At 40.1% G+C, this 19,891-nt stretch overlaps 2 protein-coding genes across 3 annotated transcripts in view; both read left to right on the top strand.

Annotated features, from left to right (window-relative positions):
- The first annotated feature begins 353 nt into the window (after nucleotides 1–353).
- Nucleotides 354–17,682, top strand: ZBTB41 (zinc finger and BTB domain containing 41). Of its 2 annotated transcripts, XM_030953615.1 has the most exons (11): nucleotides 354–414; nucleotides 1,092–2,297; nucleotides 3,475–3,682; nucleotides 4,393–4,462; nucleotides 6,846–6,993; nucleotides 7,684–7,813; nucleotides 8,422–8,517; nucleotides 9,044–9,150; nucleotides 10,594–10,699; nucleotides 11,718–11,806; nucleotides 12,548–17,682. In XM_030953615.1, exons 2-11 carry the CDS (start codon nucleotides 1,172–1,174, stop codon nucleotides 13,189–13,191), a joined length of 2,724 nt encoding a protein of 907 aa, XP_030809475.1. In that variant the 5' UTR covers nucleotides 354–414; nucleotides 1,092–1,171; the 3' UTR covers nucleotides 13,192–17,682. The 2 variants fall into 2 exon arrangements, with proteins under 2 accessions (XP_030809475.1, XP_030809476.1); XM_030953616.1 differs by lacking the exon at nucleotides 354–414 and having other exon boundaries at nucleotides 753–2,297.
- Nucleotides 17,683–17,960: 278 nt separating this feature from the next.
- ASPM (abnormal spindle microtubule assembly) overlaps nucleotides 17,961–19,891 on the top strand; it is a 28,968-nt gene continuing 27,037 nt past the window's right edge. Inside the window, exons 1-2 of the mRNA XM_030953199.1 lie at nucleotides 17,961–18,505; nucleotides 19,702–19,845. Coding sequence (XP_030809059.1) covers nucleotides 18,203–18,505; nucleotides 19,702–19,845 — 447 coding nt within the window. The 5' untranslated portion in view covers nucleotides 17,961–18,202. The remainder of the gene's footprint in view (nucleotides 18,506–19,701; nucleotides 19,846–19,891) is intronic.

Raw genomic sequence — 19,891 nt, forward strand, 5'->3', positions numbered from 1 at the left:
AAAACTGGTATTATGGAACAGAACTAGGGGAAGCAGGAAACCCGGGAATTTCACAAGCCCCTAGGCGCACTGCCTCAAAGCAGTCAGCCTCAGCGGGGTAGCATTGCGCAGAGCTGGTGGCAGCTCGGTCATCCCGAGTCGCTGCCGCTGTTTGAGGGAGCTCTCCCGGTTCCTCCTCGCTACTTTCACCCTCGGGGCCGCGTTCCGGCGCCGGGCCCTATTGGGGCGCGGCCCCCTCCCAGTCCCGGTCCCGGTCCCGCCCGCGCCGCCGCGCCGCGCCCCGCCCCGCTCGGAAGCGCCGCCGTGACCCCCGCTGACGCGGGCGGCGGGCCCGGAAGCGGCGGGCGCGGGGCCGGACGGGGGGCAGCGGCGTTGGGCGGCCGAGCGGCCCCGGGAGCGCCCGGCGCCGCGCAGGTGCGACGGACAGGGCCGTGCCGGGGCAGCGCGGGGAACGGGACGGGAACGGGACAGGGGGCGGGGCGCGGCCATTTTAAGCGCCGCGGGACCTCCGCGTCCTCCGTGCCCCTGCGCTCGGTGCCGCTGGTCCTGCTCGGGCCGGCCCTGCCCTGCCCTGCACTGCCCTGCCCTCGGCGGGGGACAAAGGCAGCGACCCCGGGTCCCCGGGGCAGGGGCAGCGCGGCCGCTCGGCGGGGACAGGCGCGGCAGGGCCGGGCCGGGCGGTCCGGGGGGGTCCGGCCCGGCCTGGGGAGCAGCTGGGCCGGCTTTGCCGTGTTGCGGTGAAACGGAAAGAGAAGGAGCTTCGGTGTAGTAATAATAACAACAGTGCACGCCCGGCCCGGCGTGGGGCGCAGGCTAAATGCGGCTGGAGCCGAGCGAAGCCAGCCCGGCCGCCGCCTTAGAGCTAATAATAGGCAGCGTCTGCTCGCTGGCTCGCAGCAGGTTGTGCCGCGGTCTGCAACGCAAAGAGATTTTAGTGATTTAATTAAAACCTCAGTTACACAGATACATAAAACTAACAGTGAAATATAAAAAGGGTTATTAAAAGTTGAAGTAATGTTTAAGTGCTAAGAATAATTTTAATCATAATTCTTTTGGCAGAGTGTGAAATTACTGTTGCATTTTTTCTTAAGGTCCGGAGCAGAACCAGGTCTCACGGGAACTCTTTGGTAATCACCTATGAAGTTCCTGATCCTGAAGTTGCATTTTTGCAATGAAGAAAAGGAGACGGCTCGCTGCAAATCTAAATGAAAAGGTTCATCTTGGCCATGAGAAAGATACTTCAGAACAGATTCTTGTAGTGGACTGTGCGCAAGAAATTGTCTCCAAGTCTGCAGAAATAGCTCCTGCAGATCAGCTCGAATCTTCCCGAGAACTTTCACCATCACCAGAACAAAGAAAGCTCCTAAGCTCATTGCAATATAACAAAAATCTACTTAAATACTTAAATGATGATAGGCAGAAACATCCATCGTTTTGTGATTTACTCATAATTGTAGAAGGAAAAGAATTTAGTGCTCACAAAGTTGTTGTGGCTGTTGGGAGTAGTTATTTTCATGCCTGTTTGAGCAAAAATCCGAGCACCGACGTTGTCACATTAGATCATGTAACTCATTCTGTCTTTCAACATTTGCTTGAGTTTCTTTACACTTCGGAGTTTTTTGTGTATAAAAATGAAATTCCATTAGTGCTGGAAGCTGCAAAATTTTTAGATATCATAGATGCAGTGAAGTTACTAAATAATGAAAATGTTTCCAGTGTACAGACTGATGTGGTTACTGATGCACCTACACCAGTAGAAACACTCAGTGAACTGACAGGTAAACTATTAAATAGTCATCAGTGCACTTTTTGTGGTCGAAGTTTCTGTTACAAGAAGTCCTTGGAGAATCATTTGGCTAAAGCCCACCGCCCCCTTTCCCTGGAACAGAAGCATGGGTTAAAAATGGTTGAGAAGGCCAGCTTTTCCACTAGACGCTCCACGAGAAGCCGTAAGTGTCCAGCTAAGTTCGGTATCAGTGACAATGAAAGTGGTGATGCCTCTGACAGCAACTTGGAAAAAGTCAGTTCTGACAAGGAGACATCTGAGAGGAGTGAATTTGAAGACAGTGAAAGTGAGTCCAACGTGGATGAAGATGGGCAGGAAGAGGAAATGTCAGGTGAAGATTCTGAAGACTCAGAAGAACAAAGCGAAAAGGAACAGAATGATGCTGAAGAGGGTTCTGAGGCAGTTGACTCAATGGGGAATATTCCTGAAGGCTTAGCTCCAGTCATCATTCAAAGCAGTAGCAAAAAACTACTTCAGTGTCCCAAGTGTGACAAAAAGTTTGATCGAATAGGTAAGAGCGAGTTAGGTTCATCTTCTTCATGGTGGTGCTGTTTGTGTGGGAAATAAACCAAGTTTTTCCTCTGTCCTGGAGAGTGAATATAGGAATTTCTGGATCATCTCACTGATCCAGTGTGCTGCTATTTTCTTGAAGTGTATTAAGTTGTTATGTCTGTGGTGCTAAATAGTTTAAATAAATTATCTGAGCACATTATTTTAAAAATCTGCAAATACTACATTTATTTTTCTTCCACTGCTCTGGATTCTGGTTGTTAGCACAGTGTGTAAAAGCACACCTAGTGTGCAGAAACAAATGGCCTGTGAGTATTTAGGGTTGGAATGGTACATTTTGGTTCTGCACACATTGGAAGCCCGTTTCTCTTTGCACTTTCATAACTTAGAATTCTAGTTCTGTGCTCAAAAAATCCATGACAAGCATGCATTTAAACAAGTGATACAATAAAGTATTTTTTTATAAGCTTGTATTACAATGCACAATTGACTTACATGTTAAATTTATGAACTGCAGAAGCTCGTAAATTTACAGTACTATACAGCAGCATGCATGTATGTTCTACAGAGAAAAAAGGAAAATCTAGTACAAAGCAGAGAGGTTGCTATTGACTCGGGGTAGATTTATCCACAGGACAGAATTTTGTCCTCAGAAAAAAACATTGGCAAACAGAAGAGGGAATACAAGCCATGTGAAAGAAATGAGAGAGTAGCATTTTTGTTTCTGGTAGTTTGTTGGGTCCCAAATACAGATAATGTGCAAAGGCTTTTGTCTTTCATTCAGTGTTCTGCTATTTGAAATTACCTTAAGATTACCAGTTCTCTGTGAGGCTGTTCCCCGTTCTGCAAAGGTACTCATGATCAGTGTAGTGAAAGAATAGGACTGTAATTCGCAGTATTTAAGATCAGACTATGCTGAAGGTTTGAACAAGAGTGACTTGTAACCCTTGCACAAACTTATAGGAAGATGGAAGTTTTTGGAGAGGCCTTGGATCAAACACATAGGTGAGCACTGGGCAATTTTCAGTGGTGTAAGCCAGTAGGAATCTTTGGAGGGATGTGGAGGGTACTTAGAGCTTGACTGCATGTGAGAGAGATTATAGAATCAATCCCAGACATGGCTGTTGCAGGTGATACCTGTTACAGGTCACGCTAACGGATTTGACTTTGTTGTGCAGGTAAATATGAGAGCCACACCCGTGTCCACACAGGTGAGAAGCCTTTTGAATGTGATATTTGTCACCAGCGCTACTCCACCAAATCCAACCTGACAGTGCACAGAAAGAAACACTCCAGTGACACCGACTTCCATAAGAAGGAGCACAAGTGCCCCTACTGCAATAAGCTCCATGCAAGCAAGAAGACCTTAGCAAAACACGTGAAGAGGCAAGTATGACTTAATATGTCTGACATTTCTGAAGAAGCATTTTTTTCATTTAAAAAGTGAAGATAAGCATACATATAAACACAGCATGCTCTGCATTATTTTTATAACTATTTCTTCAAATAACTCCCTTTTCAAAGGGCGTGGGGGTTAGCAGTATCACCTAACCTGCTGTAAGAAATAGCAGTGGTGCTTCTATGGGGGTTCTGCCAAAAGGTTTTATTACAAATTTTAGAATCTTTCAGATGAGCTAGCACAGTCAGAACATATCAGACTTAAAAATTACGTGACTGCTTTTAATTTGAAGGTAGAGTAAAATACCTTCTTTAGTTTTAGATGTCAGTGCTTTACCGTTGATGATAATACCTGTCTAAACCATTTCTGAGCAGATTCTTTTAGATAAATAATTTATGGCAGGTCTAATTATAAGGTGTTATTATTTACATACTGCCTTTTTTCTTTTTTCTTTGTAAATATCCATAAGTTGAAACTGCCTTTTGTCTTATCAGATGTTGTATAAGGTTCTACATGAGTCCATAGTCAACACTGCTTTCCAGTTATTTGTGTCATTAGAATTGTTTCAGCATCAGTATTCTGTTCTGCCGGTGTGGTGATCAACTTCCATGACATATAAAGCTTAGAAATAGATATTTAGTATTTAGATTATCTTCATCTTGGAAAGTTATGACTACTTTCAGCCTCTTTCTCCTAGGTTTCACCCAGAGAATGTACAAGAATTTCTTTCTATCAAGAAGACAAAGAGTGAAGGTTGGAAATGTGATGTAAGTAATCCTTCAATACTTTTTTTTGCTCTGTACAGGGTTTACCTTCTGTGAATTTTAATGAAAATCTGGTATGTGTTTCTGTGAAATCTCAGCAAGCTTTCTTAGGGGATGGTTTTCCTCTAAGTGATACATTTCCTCTGTCTGCTGATTTAAGGGCAGCACTTTGTCTATATGTACAGCCTCTGGTCAGATAAATAATCCCAATTTGAATTCTAAAATAGTTAGAGGCAGTATTTTTTCAAATACATCAGTTTACAGATTATTAGACTTGAGTGTTATGAGTGCTTTAAAACCAGTATTTGCTCTCCTGTTAATTACACATAACACTGACCATAAGGTATACTGTTACAGGAAGGATCTCTCAATTGTGAGGAAGATACATGTTAAACATGAAACATTTTCTCATTTAGCTGCATATGCATGTCAACAGAATTGTGAATTTGTGCTAAATTTATCTCTAGTTGTAAAATTACAGAATACTTTGCTTGATTTTCCTGTGAGAGGTATATGTGTGAAACTACATCTGCTCTAAAAAAGAATTGTAGGAATTGTAGAATTTCCATTCTCTTTGTGTATGCTGCCAAATAATGTTTTAAGGTTTCAGATGTGGGGTTTTGTTGTGGCTATTTTTTTAAGGGAATTGGTTTTCTTTTTGTTTTTTAGGGCACCTGTTTTGTTTGTGCAGGCTGCTGCATGCTGCAGTATGTCTGTAATATTAGGGGCTGTAACATAATCATAAACCTTGCTTTATTTGGACCTTTCACTTGTAAACACACGGTAGGAAGCTGGGAGATATCAGCCGTAGGAATTTGTATTATTCGTTGTGCAGCTGGTGGGATGGTGGTTCAAGGTTATTACCTGGTTCATCAAAGGGTGTTATCTTCCGGGTGAAGCTGTAATGTGTGAATGTGTTACAGATTCTGTTTGTTACTAGATAAGAAACATTTTAATAGTGAGAATCAATTGTGCAACATTGTTGACATTTATTCCTGGGAAAGTGTGTTACCAGATGAGTGATTTGACAAACTCCACTTCCTGGTTTGTGGGTTTATTTTTTTAAATTGAACGTTGTAAGTAGAAATTTTTAAAGTGAGCTCCTGCTCCTGTACAGCTCATGTGCATTGAAAATGGACTTGAATTAAAAGCAGGTAGAATTCCAACTTTTGCAGCAGTTGGACATTGAACAGGACCCTTGGGTGCTGTGCTATAACTTTGTTTGTTCATGTGGTGTGTTCTGAGGGCAAAGGTGCCACAGATGTAAGCTGCAGGATTCACTAAGGTTATTGGTTTATGCTGTAATCTGTCTGTGAACAACAGGATTTGCTGACCATATTTTAATCCTTGAGGAATATGAGCGAATTTACACAAACAATAGATACAATCATAGGGAAAAGCAAGAGGGCTATTATACTTCATACAAATATGGATTTTCTTACACCTGTATTTAACATTAATAAGTTTTTAAGCAAATAGTGCTGCTGGTTTTGATTTCCTTATTCATGTGTGCTCTGTGAAGCTGATTGCAGGAGTTAATGTGTGGGAGTTGTAGTGCTCAGCTGAGCTGTCATAAACAACAGCAGGAGTCTCACAGGGAAACTTGAGCACTCTTTGTGTTGAAGCATAGGACCCTGATGATAAATTGTAATACCTGGTGTAAATGCCTGAATTTGAGCTGTGGATTCAATTCTGTATTTGTACTGTGTGCTTATTTAAGTCACTACTGATAATACTCTAACATTTTGGTTAATCTGAAAGCAGTACTGAAAAGCACACATAATGTTAGGCTTATGATGGTCCTGTAGCTCTAAAATGTATTTTGAGTTACATTTCCTTGTTGGTATTGGCATTTTCTCTTTAATACCTGTTGTTAGGAAATTTCCCAGAGGAAATAAAGGAACAGGTATGACTTTGGTTCTACAGTAGTTTATACTACAACATCTTTTACCATAGTCCAACTAAACTGTTTCAGCATCCAAAACCAAGCCAAAGCTATTTGCTTTTTTCCACTGGGTTATTTTTGGCTGAGTTACTGTGTTGAAACACCTTAGGAAGGGAGTCTGGGAAGTGCTGGAGTCAGTAGAAAGAAGGGCTGGGGAGGAACATATAACTGCATGCAGGAGTTTCCAGTAGTTGATTTAGGCTGCCATGGATCTGCCTCCTAATCTATACATTACAGGCCACTATGGTTTATGTAGAGCACAGGTTGGTTTTGATGTTGACTGCAAGGCTTTCCATACTGACATACAGGTCTTTGAAAAGATATGTGTTTAATCTTACATTGGTGCAGAGAGCAGATGAAATAAACTGTTATAAGCTTATGAATAGGAAAAGAATCTGGTTATAATGGATGTATCCTTGACAAAGTGTGGTATCATTTCAGATTTGTAAGAAATCTTTCACTCGAAGACCTCACTTAGAAGAGCATATGATCCTTCACTCTCAGGACAAACCCTTCAAATGTACCTACTGTGAAGAGCATTTTAAATCCCGGTTTGCAAGACTGAAACATCAGGAAAAATTCCATCTCGGTATAGAAACCTCCTTCTGACATGTAAACATTAGATTAAAGTAAAACATTCCCCCACCATTTTATGGTCAGTCTGGTTTTCACCCCACCTCCTTTTACAATACTCTGTTCCACTTTTGGGGGAGAGTTGTTGGAAGGTTTTTGTTGATTGGGTTTTTACTGTTGTGTTCAGCTGTCTTTTTGAGGCATTCTCTTGTACCCAAAAAAGTCAGAATTCTGGGGAGGAAGAAGAATCAAGATGAGTTTGGTTTGAAACTTTTTTGCACAAAATTGATTCTCAGCTAGGGAGTCAGATTCTTCCTGAAGTTTTCAAAAGACCTTTGTCCTTTCCTCCTGAAGTATTCTGCAGACTTTTTTTGTACTACTGATTATTTCTGCTGGATAGGAGCTAGATGGGTGATAAGAATTTTTTATTTCAAGTGGTCTAAGTGGGCTTAATTGCTTTTGACTATGAATTATGAATTTTTGCTTTACTGTAGTGAAATTTGCCAAAATGCTAGATCATAGAAGTAACTTAGCAGAAAACTCACAAAATCTAATTAAAGTATGCTGACTGTACTAAAGATGAATAATTTGTTAGACAAAAGTTTTGCTTTGTAAATTGATGAGGGTTTTCAAAAGTAACCAGTCTGGGCTTGTTGTTTATTTTAGCTGTCAGTCAATCCTGCTCTGTGTGTCTGTCTCCCTGTAGGGCCTTTTCCTTGTGATATTTGTGGCCGCCAGTTTAATGACACAGGGAATCTGAAACGCCACATAGAATGTACTCATGGGGGAAAGAGGAAATGGACATGTTTCATCTGCGGGAAATCCGTCAGGGAACGGTAAGGACTTGGCTGACTACTTGAGCTACTTGAACTTCAGCAGAGCACAGCAATATTTAGCATACTTTGGTTGCTGTTGAATATGCTTGGAGTTTTTAACATAAACGAGACCATTTCAGAGCATTAGTGTGTTAAAAGGTAGTGTGAGAGCCACAGCTAGCATGGGATTTTCTGATCACCTCTAAAATTAAGGGTGACAGCTGTAGGTAATTAATTATGAAGTGCAAATATATTAAGAAAGTTGTACTTCTTATTCGCTTCAGTTTCTTACTGTTAAGGAACTTAAGTTTCTCTGCTATGCAAAAACATCTTGCAAATTTTTTGGAAATATGTTTTATTTAATATATGTTTTCCAAATTTACATTGGGACAGTGTTTTATTTCTTATTATTTCTTTCCTGATACTGTTTCTAGACCCAGTTGGTTCAGTAAATAGGTTGCCAGACTGTCTTTGAATGCATGTGTTGGTGTGTAAATCTGAATTTATACAGCCACTCAGATCTATTGTGATCCATCACAGTAAGAGAAATTGAGAAAATGATAGTATGCTTCACTTTAAAGCGGCAGGGACATTGCTTAAAATTGAATTTTACTGGCTTTGTTAAACAGGACGACTTTGAAAGAACATCTGAGAATTCACAGTGGAGAGAAGCCTCATCTTTGCAGTATTTGTGGGCAGAGTTTTCGTCATGGAAGCTCTTACAGGTATAGGTTTTTATTAAGCAAGCTGCTAAACTGTTTTGCTTATTTGGTGATATATATGCATATGTTATTGACATAATTCCTTATAATGTATGTGTTTGATGTACTCCACCTCTGAAAGCATTAGTAAATGTTCTAAACATTTTTCAATTTAAAAAATACATTGCTAATGTGTCAGAATTAATTTAATTTGTAATACATTAGTGGTTTAAACACCAAAAAATGCCCTACAACTCTTTTCTCAAAGTTGAGTTTTTTGCACATATGAAACTTCTGTGGTTTGGTTGTTGAAACAGAAAATAAGCAGAGGACTAAAATATCCCACTAAATTAATTTCACATAAGAGAGCACAGGTCTGGTCTCTCTTGCTTTCCAAGAACAAATGCAGTGCACCTCAGCTGCAAGCTACTTCCTGATACTTATGTGAAGCATTAAAGCCTGTATTTTCTGCTATTTTGCATTGAATTAGCAGTACAGATTATGTTAACAAAATTGCATTTTATGGTCTTGTTTGTGACTCAATATGCAGACTTCATCTAAGAGTGCATCATGATGACAAGAGATATGAGTGTGAAGAATGTGGGAAAACGTTTATTCGGCATGACCATCTGACAAAACACAAAAAAATACATTCAGGTAGGTATTTTCTTTGGAAATTGCCTTCAAAATTACTATTTTGAAATAAAACCAAGTAAAAAGTTAATGATGGAAATTTTTTTCAGTGCATGCAATGTTTTAGGCCTGATAAAAGTTCCTGCCACTCTTTTTAAGGTCTGCTAAAGCAGAGTTAGTCTTACCTGTTTTAAAGGTTTAAAAGCCAAATGTTTCCTCCCTGATACCATAGAAAGCTGAGGGACAGTCAAAAACATGTAACAATGAATTGCTTTAACAATCATAAATACAAAAAGCAAAAGTTAAAAAGGAGGATTTTTTAATGATTCCAGATTTCTTTTTTTAATAGCAACTATGTGAAACATTATTGCCACAACACAGAAGAAGCTGTCAGAGTCTCTGTCAAAGTTTGTACACTGATCACTTCAATGTAAAGAACATCAGAGAGGTGTTTCTGAAATCTCTCTTGTGGGAAAGAGGGAAGGAAGGCTGAGGAATCAGCCCTATGAACAGATGGAGATGATCAGGAAAAAGAAAAATAAAATCATTGCTCTGAGAGCAGAAGGGTTATCAAATATATAGGAAGAGCAAAGATTCACCAGTGACTTTTTCACAACAGGATCCAGAGGAAATATGACCCTCTTGGAGGCAAAATACTTTCTAGGCAGCATGGAAGTGTGAAAGTGATCAGAGTCTAAATTTCCTGAGTCTTTATGTGCAAGACAGCTTCTTTCCTGGTGTTTGAAATAATCATAATGTCTGCTATGAAATAAAGAAATCTTTGAAAAGTCCAAGTACAAAAACCCAAACAACCAAAAAAAAGAAAAAAAACCCCAAAAAATCCTCTTTTCTGCTCTATTTGCTTTTCCCCCTCTAGAAAGTTACATTCTTTGACTGTCCACACCCCTATTTACATGAGAAGAAATATTCTGCCACTTTGTGGAAGATCTCAAGATGACTGAAAAGCATCATGATACTCTTAAACAGCAGCATAAAAGAAAAAGGTAACTATGTCCATCAGGATGATTAAAATGATAAATACTGAGGTGCAATTTTCAATTATACAAATTAATAGCTGAAAATAATTGGTATGTTTCAATAAGCTTCTCTTTAAAACAGCTGAATTATCAAAGGTACCCTGTTTCAGGTCATAATGAAGAGAGTACATTCCCAGCCATTCACTTGTACTCCCATGCAGTGAGTGTTTGGGGAAGTGTCTCCTGACTTGGAGCACAAAGTTCTTTGTAGGAATCACATGGACTAGTCCTGTATAGAAGTGGTAAGGTCATTACTCTGATAGAAGCACCATGCTTCCTAAATTTTCTTCTTTAATAAGAGAGAATCCTTCTCCAAGTGAGGTGTGGAGGAGCTTGATTGGCTGAACTTTGGGAACATGATTATAGGTCATAGACATTTAAAAAGTTCCAAAAAGATTTAACCAAAATGTATTGAATGTTGCCCTTCTAGGTGAAAAAGCACATCAGTGTGAGGAATGTGGAAAATGTTTTGGCCGTCGAGATCACCTCACTGTTCATTATAAAAGTGTTCATCTAGGAGAAAAAGTTTGGCAGAAGTAAGTATGGGGTTTGTACAACTGCATAAATGCTTCTGTACTATAACTGATTTTGTTGGGACTTGCATGTGTGAGCAGAATTCTGCTTATCTGCGTTTGTCATGCCTGTACCTCAGGCTTCATAGAAATGTTATTACAGTTTGAAGGGAATATCAGAGAAATACCTGCACAATTTAAGATAGGTATTTAATTTGTAGCACAATTAAGTAAATAAAAGCATTAAAAAGGATCAGATTTTAATTTGTCACATAGCTGTCTCAGTGTTGTTCTTAATTGATGGTTTGCTGTAATATTCTCATTGCAGACTAGTTAAAACTGAATTATTAGTCATCATGTAAGCACAGGGAGAATTATCTCACATTTAAGGTATTTTAGGAGCTGGCAGCAGATTAGTGGCTCTGAAAGGAGGTAAAAACTTTGAAAGGGTGTTTCTACGTTGAAAATGCAATAGGGTTTTAAAACTCTTGAGCTCTAAAAATAAACCTCTCAGAGATGTGAAATAAACAGCTCTGGTTGTTTGTCAAATGATGTGTTTTAGCTGTTAGTACTCATTAGTGTTGTGTAGAAACCAATAAAGATGTGTCTGACTTAAAAGTATAGTACATTGCTAATTCTGATTTTTTCCTTTTGTAGGCAGTAGCCTACTTAGAAATTCTGCCATTCCTAGAACCATATTTATGGCCTGATTCTATCAAAGTAAAAGCTTCTTGTGAGTCTTGGGCAAAAAAAAAAAAGCTGCATAACGAGATTCGTGGGGTTAAAAAAGAAGTTTTAGTGGCTTTTGTTCTTTGACTACTTAAGTGCCATCCCGACAGATAATAAAATTGAATATTGAAAAGAATCTAATTGACCATATTGGTAGGTGGATGCCAGGAAATAGGAACATAAGTGAGGAAATTTGGAAAGTTTGGTATTTAGCTATTTTGCAGTTTAAGATTTCAGAAAGGAGTGTGGACATTACTTCACTGTTATTTGTTTACAAAAAAAAAGTAACATGAAATGTCTTTTTTCTTTAAAGATATAAAGCAACGTTTCACCAGTGTGAAGTCTGTAAGAAAGTTTTTAAAGGGAAATCCAGTTTGGAAATGCATTTTAGGACACATTCAGGTAAAAAGAAAATAAACCCCAACTAAACCACAAAACACATAGGAATGTATTTTTATGCATCAATATTGATTCAATGATCTAATTCATTATAGTTGTTGAGCATTCAGGATGAGAGTAGGAGAAAGCAGCAAGGTTTTATTCATTCTCATATACTGGCCATTCCTGAATGCTGTTTTTTGATTGTTTAGCTGGAATACTGATAATCTCAGCTCAGGTTTGTGGGGCACTTTTTGCACCTCCTCCTTTAGTTCACTGGTATGTGTGTTCTTGCCAAATTTACCCACACCTTCTAAATGTTTCTGTGCTCCAGAGATTACTGCATTTCAGGTGCTAATCTAAACAAGGAGTGAACTCCCTTTGGAAAGGGCTGTGTCCTTTCTCTTTGACTTTGTTCTTCCTGCCTTTTGTTTAGGAAAATCATTGTCTTTTGAAATGTATATAGCTCATTTAATCCCAGTATCATAACTGTTAAAAGACTGTTCTTTTATATTTAGTTTGTAATCTAACATAAGTCCAGAGTAATGAGAATTGTGTGTAAGGAGAAGAGTACGCCAATATAACTTCTAAACAAATTCCTGATGACTCTCTTGATTCTGAAATTGATGCTGAATTTAAAGTTTGTCTTCAGTAAAATTGTTTCATTGTACGTCTTCATGTCATAATTCATAGAAGGTATTTCCATATTTATGTGTGATTTGATGTTACTCTGAATAACTGATGGTTACTTCTCTGTCTTTACAGGTGAGAAGCCCTACAAATGTCAGATCTGTAATCAGTCTTTCAGAATTAAGAAGACATTAACAAAACACATGGTTATTCATTCAGATGCTCGACCCTTTAACTGCCAGCACTGCAATGCAACATTTAAACGAAAAGACAAGCTGAAGTATCACATTGATCACGTTCATGGGTCTAAGGCTGCAGAGGAGGCATTGGCATCTTCTCCAGAGGAAAAGCTAGTGTCCTTACCAGTGCAGTACACCTCTGATGACAAAGTTTACCAAACTGAGGCTAAACAGTACGTGGAACAGTCCAAAGCATATCAATCAGAAGCCAAAACTTTGCTGCAGAATGTATCCCCAGAAGTGTGTGTGCCTGTGACTCTGGTCCCCGTGCCCATGGCAGAGCCCCAGGCAGAGCTGGTGCAGCACAGCGCTCAGTCCCACGGCATCCTGCCCCCGCAGCCCGAGCAGCCGGATTATCAGCGAGCCACGGAGCTCTCCTTCCTGGAGAAATACACCCTGACTCCACAGCCTGCAAACATTGTTCATCCTGTGAGGCCTGAGCAGATGCTGGATCCTAGAGACCAGTCATATCTTGGAACTTTACTGGGGCTAGATACAACTCCCACTGTACAGAATATTTCAAACAACGCACATTCGTGATCAGACCATAACATTCCACCGAATTTACTAAGCTGTCGGCCACCAGAAGGCTGATATGGCAACTGAGATTTATATTTTATATTTTATTTGGACTCATTAAGTCTCCTGCATAGTTTTGGGAAAACAATTTGTTTACATAATATTTGAACGTTTAGGCACAATTTGATGCATACGGAAGAGTGTTTCTTGTGATTTTAAGAGTTTTTAAAAATCTTATAGACGGTCTTTTAAAAATAATGCTCTGAAATATCTTTTAAGGATAGTGGCTGAAAGTGTAATTACATATCTGGCTATTAATTTATAAAAATTGCCTTTCTGCATCTCACTTTGAGTTAATGTTTTAAGTGGAATAGAAAGCATTCTAAAAGAATAAGGAGTATTTAAAATTCATAAAAGTTTCTAAGGGCAGGCAGGGCTATGAAACACAAACTTTGAATTATGTTTCACACAGAAATTAATATATAATTTTCTTGAACCTGAGGCATTTTTGGAGGGTTTTAAAGGTGGCTGGACTGTGGAACCTAGCCAGTGAATACAGGCACTAGGTTCTTCTGAAAAGTGATTTGTGATACTTTATGAAGACATTAAACAAGGTGTTCAATGATCCCCTGAGTACAATTAGGCTGCCTAAATTTGGCCTCTTAGTTCTTCTTTGATCTCTAATATTGAATAAAGTGGGAAGAGCTAGACAATGGTATTGTCAATTTTCTACACTTAGTTCTATATAATTTTAAGATGCATTTTTTCTTGCTTTTTCAGTCCTCTTTGTCTTCTAAAGTGTACCCCGCACTCTAACTTTGAAAGAAATGGCAGTATTTGCAAGGTCATTTTAAAACATGAACAGTCACAAAGGGTTGGCATAGTTGATCCTTGCTAAAGCAGAAATAATATCAGGGTCCCACATTAATGTGCCCATTTTCAGGTTATCTGTGATAGAGGAGAAATTTAAAGACTGTTCCAGAACAGTATTTAATTTCTATTTAAAAAAAAAGAAAATCAGTAATGCTAAATCTCTTGTGAGTTGCTAATTAAATTGTTTGGTTTCTCACTTTCTTGTACTGTGTTTATAAACCAAAGTTAAACTCTTGAGAGTATTTTATGTCTAATTATTTTTAGCTCTTTCTTTACTAGACATAAGGGGTTTTTTCCAAAAAAACCCATTTGGAACTACAAGTCTGGTGTCACCATGAAATCTAGTATAGTTTAACCTCATCAAGCTTTCTCTTTTAAGTGTACTTTAAAAATAATTACTCTGTGTTTGTTTGGTGAATATGATGCCAAAGAAAGTATCTGAAGTAACTTTATAATCTTCATAATTCCTCACAAGTATTGTATAATAAGATTTCCATCTTACTAAGATGAGAATTAAGATTGAAATTTTCCTCCAGTTTTCTGTATTCTTAAATTATTATCTGAAAGAATCTTTAAAATGGGAAACTGGATTTATGTGTATTGTTATAACTGTCAAATTTATTCAATGAGCTGAGCACAAGGGAGTTGTGGTGATAAGAAGGTTCTCTTATCACAGTTCTACAAACTCTCAAGTGGCACAGATCATTTGTGATTGTATTCAGATACTTTGGTGTTAGATTCTATTAATCATCGACTTCAGTGTTGAGCAGTTTGCAGGAGAGGGGCCAGAACTGCCTGAATGTTCATATTTTGAAGCTTGTACCCTAATGGATTCTTAACCTAAACACACCAAAGATTTCTGTTAGCTGTTAAATAGTGGCAGAGTTATAGAATTGTGTTACCAATATTTAAATAGGACTTAGCCAAAGAAGCACAATAGAAGTCCTAAACTTTAAAAGTTCAGTTTCTAAAACAGGACTACATATGTTTAACTGTTCTATGTTTGTATCTCTAAAGTAAAATTTAGAGCTGTGCTCTGGGAATGTTCAGACTGACATGCTGTAAATAGATCTGGGAAGAAGCTGAAGACTAGCAAATCTACAGCAATAACAAGGCCATTGAATGCCGCCTTCTGAAAGGACACTATCAAGTACTACCCTTTCTGCTTTCTAACTCCGCCTTTCATCTCCTTTCAAAATAAAACTGTTTCTGTCATCTTCACACTCCATGGCTTGAAAATGGCTGGTTTTTGTGTACTTTTCAAGTCTACGTGTATGTATCATAATTATACTATTCATGTGCACATGAAACATGATTTCTACTGCATTTGTAATTGTACTGTTGAAAGTAACCCAACATCAGTGGTGTCAGTGCAGTGCTCAGACTAAAAGCCTAATTCTTTGTTATTTCTTGTCTTTTCTGTCCTACAGTAGAAATAAGTATTGTGGGCTTTTGACAAAACAGTAGCTTCAAAGTGGTTGGTTAATAATTGTTTCTTTTAAAGTCCAGTCTGCTTGGAAGGCACTCTAGGAAAACACTGAAATGGAATTTGGAGCATATTTACTTGATAATGTCCTTTTAAAAATTCTTTCATGATTGTGCCTTTTATATCTATTCTAAAGAACGGCTTTTTTCTCTAGTTGAGTTGTTACTCAGAAAACATTAAGGTCAATAACTTTCAAAGGGCTCCATGTTTGTGCATGCCCAACAAGAAATGGACTATAAAAGGACTCGTTTTTGAGAAAAACGAGTGTGCTTTTTGCTGTTTGGGTGACCAGAATTACTAGTCATTCCTGGAAAAAATTACCTGCTAGTTCTTTGGTGTTCTTTTGTTTGCAGATAACCCTACTAGTTAATGTTTGTTCCTGCTGGTCAGGCTGGATCATTGCCAGTTGACAGTGAAAGACAATAGGAAAGCTTATGTGCTAGATACATAGTTTTTATTTTTATTTAATATCATGAGCTATAATTTGTATGGCTTTACATCTACTTAAAATTCATATATGGGCAAAGTAAATTTTCATGGGCTGGTACTTTGTTTGGTAGGTGAAAGTGTCTGGTTTCTGCTTGATAGAAGGTAGTCCCTGGTAGGAGGACTGGGGTGGAAGGGCAGAGGTCTGCACCTCTCAGCTCATGGGCTGGAACTCCTCAGTGTCCCCCATTCAGTATGTGCTCATCAGAGTGTGGGTGCAGTTGATGTGGAGGGGGCATTTACAATAAATGTTTTATCAGGCAGTCCCTAGATTAGTTAAGGGTTCATTGCTGAAGAAGGAAGAAGCAGGTGTCTCTTAAAAAGATCTGTAGAGTGGTTAGTGGCACATTGCAAAAAGTTGACCTTTTCCACATGCTGACCTTTGGGAAGAAAGTGGAGTCTGTGCTGGTTCTCCAGACTGCTGTGTGATTCTGAGAACTTAGTGCACTTGTTCTGTTCAAACATTAAATTCTGTATTTTTTTGCTATACAAATTTCTGGTTGTAGACTGGGTTACTGCCTGTAATTCTTCCAGTGGGTCTTATGTTCAGTTTATTTATTTGTATTGGAATTTCCTCTTTGAGCACTGACACTTTTCTTAGAGAGACGTATCCCTCATGCGTTCTTTTCATGCTGAACATCAGTCATTGTAATGGTGAAGATATTTTTCTGTAAGGCAGTGGTTTCCTTAAAAATATAGCGCTACTATTGTCTGGATTATAATTCCAGTAGTTGTTCCTAAAGATGGGTCATGCCAGACCACAATGACAAAAGATATATTTGGCGTCATCAAAGAGCTGAGCTTATTTCCCTGTAACAAATGTGGAAGAGCCTTCAGAACTGAAGAATGCTTCCAAGGAGTCACCTCGCAATGTGCTTGATCAAACAGGAAACGTGTTATGGACTGCTAAGGAATAAATGACCCCAAATTTTAAAATTTAAAATAACTTCTCTGTAGGAGTTCATGAATGTAGCATTATGAATGAAGTCTGTTGTAGATGAGTAGGTTTTTTTTTTCCCTGATAACAATAAAAAAGGTGTGTATTTTCTCTGTGTGGAACGCACAAGCATACCTGGTGCAGTCTGTGTGTTCCCCATGTGCCTGAGGCTAAAGGGAAGCAGAGTGCATTTATCTGTAGGTCCTTGTTGTCCTGGGGGATCTTGCTCTACAGCACAGTCTCACAACAATTTGGTTATTTCATCCTGTGCATCCAGCAATGTCACTGGCAGAATGTAATGCAGGGCTGTCACCTTGCTTAAGGCCAAAAGGGTCTTTTTCATGGCTCATTAGAAATGTTTTTGTTTAAAAGGTTTTGATGGATTAAAGGTAAAAATGACAACATTTTTTGAATCCCCCATAACCATTTTGATCATGTTAAATGTCAGTCCTTTTATATGAAAGAATAGGGTGAAAAGAACTCAATATTTTGTCACTCATATATTGAGATAATGTGTTTTAAATGTGATCTGTACAGGTTGGTATTTTAGATGGAAGTCTTTAAAGTTATGTTTTTAGGGGAAATCCTTTGCTGTAAGGAAAAGTTAGGAAGTGTACTGTAAATGTGGAAGTACTCAGTCCTATGTGTAATTTTGTTTGCTATGGAAAAGTAAAGTTCTTTTGTCTTAACATTGTGTGCTTCACAGGATTTCTTGCAGGGGTGCTTGTGTTAGCTTTAATTTCTGCCCCTTTTTGTTTTCCAGCAGCATGAAAATACAGTATTTGGGTGTTTTTCAACGTTCATGAAGGAGAAACAGATGAGGCTGATGTTCTCATCAGTATTGCGTGTGTCTCATTCAACTTCTGACTTTAAAGTATTTTGTAAACTAAATCTCTCTACAGCCCCCGTGGGTTTAGCCCGGCTGTGGGTTTGTTCAGGGCGCTGTCCCCTCAGGGCCGTTACTCTCGCCCTTGTTTTGTTTCCATTTCGATCCCTCGGAGCCCTCACGCCCTGCGCTCGCGGCCCCGCGAGCTCGTGCTGTTTAAATGAAGCGCCGGGCGCTGATTGGCGGACGGGCGAAGGGGCGGGTTGGAGCGGGCGCGAGCCGCGCTGGGATTGGCTGAGAAGCAAAGAGGCGGGGCTTTCTTGCGCGGTCCGCGCCGGGATTGGCGGAGCCGTGGGTTTGAACGCGCGAGCGGCGGTTGGCGCGGCGCTGCCGTGCGGAGCCGCTGCTCCGCGCCTGCCCGGCCATGGCCGCGGGCTCTGTCGCCGCAGCGCGGGGGGACCGCAGCCCCGCTAACAAGCCCGGCCGGCGGCGCTGGGCCCCACGGGGCGGCGAGGAGGAGGACGCGGATGAGGAGCCCGCCGTGCTGATCCTGAGCTACTTTTCCCGGCCGCCCTTCCTCAGCTTCGGCCGGCTGCGTGTGGGCGCCTCCCGCACGCGCCTGCTGAGCATCGACAACCCCAACGAGGATGATGCCGAGGTGGTCATCGAGCGCTTTCCGGCCGCTGCCCGCGGCTTCAGCATCGAGAGCCGCCGCTTCTTTGTGGAGGTACGGGGAGACCCGCCAGGGGACGGGCGGGAGCTCTGGCGGCCGCTGGGCCAGGGGCTCGGGAAGAGCTGCCCCGGGGCAGCCCGCAGCCACCCGGGATGTGGGGCGGTCGCGGGCCGAGAGCTGCGGAGGGCGGTGCGGCCCGAGGGGCGGCGGCAGCCGGGCATGGCCGGGTCGGGCCCCTCAGGCTGGAGGCTGTCAGCTGTGCAAGGGCGCTGCAACCTGCTCCAACAGAGAGGTGTTTGCAGTGAGGATAAAAAAATGAAATGAAATTAACTGCTCTTCGGGAATGTTGTTCTAAAGACAGAGACCTGTCAAAAAGTTTCAGTGCGTATGTTCAGGAAGAAGGCTGAGGGAAGAGGATGCCGGTTCACTGTTCTGCACGTTCATTAGCTGACACAACAGAGTGCAAGGCGTGCTTAAAATAGGATTAAGCGTTTACGATACTTAAGGAAATGCAAACTGTGACTAGTCCAATCAATGCCAGTTTTCAAAAGAACCGTTTAGAGGAACATATCTGTGCAATTATCTAGACTGTCCAGAGCGTTTGTGAGAGAGGAAGAAACGCTCTGGACATCTCTTGCACCAATGGGCTTATAAAACCAGGGTGAAGTCTCACTGCACGGTGCTTGAATGATACGTTCCTCTAGGAATTAATGAACAGAAAGCTTCACGACTTCCTTGATAATTTGCAGTGTCTTACTTTTTGTTGAAAGATTTGTATGTCAAATTTGACTAAAAACATTTACACTTATATTAGGGTCAGAGAAGGTCCTAAGTTAATCAAACTCTGATTATTTGTCCCACCATAATTCTCTCAAAGTTAGTCTGGAGGACTTATTTGGTTAATACGTGCAAAAATTATGTATTTTCTTCTACTCACCATTACTTGAACCTTCTCCTTCTACTATGTGTTACATTTATATTTATTCTTTCTTGTTTTCTACTGTATTTTGATTCAGAGGTATACAACCTTTCAGTAAGACAACATTTTTGATAGGGGTTGCTTAAATTTACATGCCAAGGAGGGAAAACTGACATTTAAACATTTAACATTTAAATTTAATTTTTTATCATTTCATGTTGTCATAATATATGTTCTATGTACTGCTCATTGTTTGGTTGATTACTTGATTTTCAGTGTTACCAAAGTGCACCTAAATGCTAAACATTCAATATTTATTTTTTTCCAATAGTCAGGACAAAGAATATTTGTTTCTATCACGTGGACACCATTAGAAGAAGGAAAAATCAGAGAACTGGTGACTTTTGTTGTTAATGATGTTGTAAAACATCAAGCTGTGCTCCTTGGTGCTGCTGAACAGCCCCCGAAGAAAAAGGTGAGTGTGTGTTTATTGTATCTTCTGTTACTTTGGCATTTCTGAT

The sequence above is a fragment of the Camarhynchus parvulus genome, chromosome 8 (genome assembly GCF_901933205.1).
Source record: "Camarhynchus parvulus chromosome 8, STF_HiC, whole genome shotgun sequence".
Taxonomy (NCBI): domain Eukaryota; kingdom Metazoa; phylum Chordata; class Aves; order Passeriformes; family Thraupidae; genus Camarhynchus; species Camarhynchus parvulus.

Bases quoted from the DNA above. Each gene is read 5' to 3' on its own strand.
- ZBTB41 (XM_030953615.1), top strand. From the start codon at position 1,172: ATGAAGAAAAGGAGACGGCTCGCTGCAAATCTAAATGAAAAGGTTCAT. The intron at 7,814-8,421 runs GTAAGGACTTGG...TTTGTTAAACAG, and splicing joins GGGAAATCCGTCAGGGAACG to GACGACTTTGAAAGAACATC. The intron at 11,807-12,547 runs GTAAAAAGAAAA...CTGTCTTTACAG, and splicing joins GCATTTTAGGACACATTCAG to GTGAGAAGCCCTACAAATGT.